Source organism: Ixodes scapularis, unplaced genomic scaffold (assembly GCF_016920785.2).
Source record: "Ixodes scapularis isolate PalLabHiFi unplaced genomic scaffold, ASM1692078v2 PGA_scaffold10__122_contigs__length_95168666, whole genome shotgun sequence".
Taxonomy (NCBI): Eukaryota; Metazoa; Arthropoda; class Arachnida; order Ixodida; family Ixodidae; genus Ixodes; species Ixodes scapularis.
This window is the reverse complement of record NW_024609836.1, coordinates 6,300,291-6,303,856: the sequence shown is the minus strand read 5'-3', so window position 1 is coordinate 6,303,856 and position 3,566 is coordinate 6,300,291. Positions and strand designations below refer to the sequence as shown.

General features: G+C 43.0%; 1 protein-coding gene across 1 annotated transcript; it reads left to right on the top strand.

The window, feature by feature from the left end:
• Positions 1–1,337: 1,337 nt before the first annotated feature.
• LOC115314191 lies at positions 1,338–2,814 on the top strand (the record flags this gene model as incomplete). Its single annotated transcript, XM_040504272.1, has 2 exons — positions 1,338–1,392; positions 1,484–2,814. Coding segments are annotated over exons 1-2 (1,386 nt in total), but the record flags the coding sequence as incomplete, so codon positions are not given.
• Between the last annotated feature and the right edge of the window lie 752 nt (positions 2,815–3,566).

Sequence of the window (3,566 nt, the reverse complement as noted above, 5' to 3'; positions counted from 1 at the left end):
CTGAGATCGGAGCGGACCGATGCCAGAGTGGAGACGTCATTGAACCGATGATATTGGTGGGTTCGGGCTGCTAGCGCCCGCTCGACGTTTGTTGCTTCGGCAACAAACCCGTCGACTGTCGTTGGAGGGATGCGAACGAGGCTGCCGAAGATGTCGCTGTTCACGTCTCTCATGAGAAAGCGCAACTTTTTCTCGTCCGTGTTTTGCGGGTCGGCCCGTGCACTTAAGCGTAGCACATCTTACACGAATATGGTTACGCTTTCGTTGGAGGCATGAATCAGTGCATGAAGCAGATCCTCCGCCTGCTGCCGTCGGTGTTGGCTCGTACATGTCCGCTTCAACTCGGCCACGCAGATGTCTCACGACGTGATCGAAGCCTCGTGATTCTCGAACCAGTCCCTTGCAGTACCCTCGGCAGTCCATCCGTTGTGGCGTGCCACGCGCTGAAGGTGCTAAATCCAGTCATTGACGTCCTCGTGGCCCAGTTAAAAATAACCATTGGCTCCAATTAGGATATTCAATTGGAACCAACTGGAGTTAATGGAATTCAATTAGTTCTGGGTCATCCAACTGGTCATTCTAATTAGTTTCAATGTTTCCAATTGGTTACAGCAACTAGGAACAACAAAATTCAATTGGCACTGGGCCACCTAATTGGTCACTCTAATTGGATTCAATGTTTCCAACTGGTTACCCCAATTAGGACCAACAAAATTCAATTGGCACTCAGCCACCTAATTGGTCACTCTAATTGGATTCAATGTTTCCAACTGGTCATCCCAATTGGGATCAATAAAATTCAGTTGGCACTGGGCCACCTAATTGGTTACTCAATTGGATTCAATGTTTCCAACTGGTTATCCCAATTAGGATCAATAAAATTCATTTGGCGCTGGGTCACCTAATTGGTCACTCTAATTGGATTCAATGTTTCCAACTTTATGATTGATCTCCGATTGGGATCAATAAAATTCAATTGGCACTGGGACAGAACTTGCCGTTATCTTTTTCCTTACCACAGTTTCCAAAGATCGCAATTTATTTATTTTTGTTTTTTTTCAGTATTGCGTTGCAAAAAAATTTTTCAACATCGCAATTTGAAAGGGGAAAAAAATTCGTACACTATTTAATAAAAAAAATAAAAACAAAAAAAAAATAAAAAAATAAAAATAAAAAAATCTGTTTTTAGACATTCTGATGTTAGCCTGAGACTGAGGCAGGAAAAGACCTCAGTCTCAGTCTCAGGCTAACATCAGAATGGTTAATTTCCACCAGCTCGCCAGCGCACTCACTACAATATCATTGATTATACCTGAAGCAGGCTTGGTCCCCTTCTCATGTACAACCGCATCATCAACGACACCGACCGCCTGGATTTCTCAAGCAGTAGAAGTACTGGACCGACTGGGACGTCGACTGGCGGAGCTGGAGGCCGAGGTTGCATATTTCGGCATCTGCCTCCGAAAAAGGTTCGTGGACCCAGCTGCATTCAAACATCTGTCAGCGTCGGGGGACCTTTGGAGCGGCAAGAAGAGGATCCTCAAGGCGTACAGAGAAGCCTCAAGTCACCGGATCAAAGAAATACGCAGCGCTTCCGAAAGACTTTGGGAGCTCCTGGTGGGAGGTGATTTCAAGCGGCACAGGGACTACATCATTTGGAACAGCATCAGGAGGACAGTTTTCAACCGTATGTGGTATGTCAAACGAAGGCATGTTCTGGATAGCATTAAGATGAAATCTCAGGAGGGAAGGGATAGAGACTCACGGGTTTTTAGTTTTTTCGATCGGATGTGTGGAGGTTCTGTTATCAATCCGGGTGGCGTAATGTTATCAAGGAAGACGCAAGCAGTGTTGGAAAACGGACCGAAGTTTTGTATTGATGTAAAACCGTCAAGGGTGGATGTATTTTCTTCTATACAGTCAGTTGCGAGAATAGTCAGGCATGAAGAAAGAGCGGCGTTTATTGAACAGGCTGTTGGCAGAATGGAAAACGTAATGGGGATTGGATACCCAAATGAGAAAAGGGATTTTCGTGTCGTCAGCTCGGTTAGAAAAGAGTTAGAGGATCGGTCATTACAATTGCTACAAACGGATAAATCCGGTAGATTCGCGGTTCTTTCAAAATCGTCATTTCAAACGAAAACAGGTGAAGCGATGGAATCCTTGTTTCAAGAATGGGGTGGAAACATCGGAAAGTTAAAGAAAAATATAGTTTCAATTTTAGAGGAAGACGAATTTAAGGACGTAGCAAAGACCTTGGTAAATCTGTCGAAATCATCGTTGAGCGTAAAGTTCTTCATTAAGGATCATAAACCGGAGATGCCACTTAGAGTGGTGATCAATGAGAATGGCACTTGGCAGAAGGTAGTTTCCGTGTTTCTTCAAAAAGGTTTAAATCATGCAATTCTAGATAAGTCTTTGTCACTGAGAAATTCGAGTGAGTTGGTCACGGTACTCGAAGGTCATCATGGAAAGGAAGGAGATATGTTGTCAATGGACATCAAGGATCTTTATTACTCATTAGAGAAGAGTCGTTTGTTGGAAAGGGTAAAAGGGGTGCTTGAAATGAATTTGGTAAGGTTCCAATCGCGGACAGGCATATCGGTGGACAGTTTTCTTGCCGTTCTTGATTATTACTTGCAGTCAACAATAGTAGAGTATCAAGGAAAAAAGTATTTACAGAAAGAGGGAGTATGCATTGGGTCGAGTGTAGCACCGGCGTTAGCGGAAATCTACCTAAATTCTTTGGATTGCATTGTATCTGATAAGTTGCAAGAACTGACGTCGGAATCCTGTTTTGTGAAAAGATATGTCGATGACAATTTGATCTGTTCTTTTCGGGAGGGATTATCCGACACTCTGGAAGCATTGATCAGATCGGCTGCCCCGGAACTGAGGTTTACAGTCGAACGACCCATGAATGGTAAACTGCAGTTTTTAGAGCTTATGATTCACAATGAAAAAGGGCTATGTTGGGAATATGGAAAAGAAAACGCAAAACCGCTGCTATCAAAAAACAGTTGCCATTCAAAAACAGTCAAAGCAGGTATTGTCAAGTCTTTAATCACAAATGCAATGGACAGATCATGTACTCATTTCTTGGCTGAATCAGTGAAAAGGCAGTGGAGAAGGCTAAACAGTGCTGGTTATCAGGATGAATTCGTAGGGAAGCAGTTATCCGTAAAATTCGCAGACAAATGTGGAGGAGAGCCAAAGCAAAGGCCAAAACACAGAACTACTGTAATTCCGTACTATCACAAAATTTCTCACAACTTGAAGGCTTGTCCAAAAAATTCGATGTTGATCTGGTTTTTAGTTCTGACTATAAGTTGAGTAAGCTCACGCCCTTCCACAAGAGTGTAAGGGAATGCACAAAAATGCATCGAGAAAAGTCTATTCCGTGTGATAATGGAGTGGTATACGAAATTCCCCTGGAATGTGGTTTTAAGTATGTGGGTCAAACGTCGAGGTGTATAAATGATAGATTGACTGAACACAAAAGAAATGTCAAAAACAACGCGACTGATTCGGAAATAGCGAAACATGTTCAAGAATGTAATAATTGT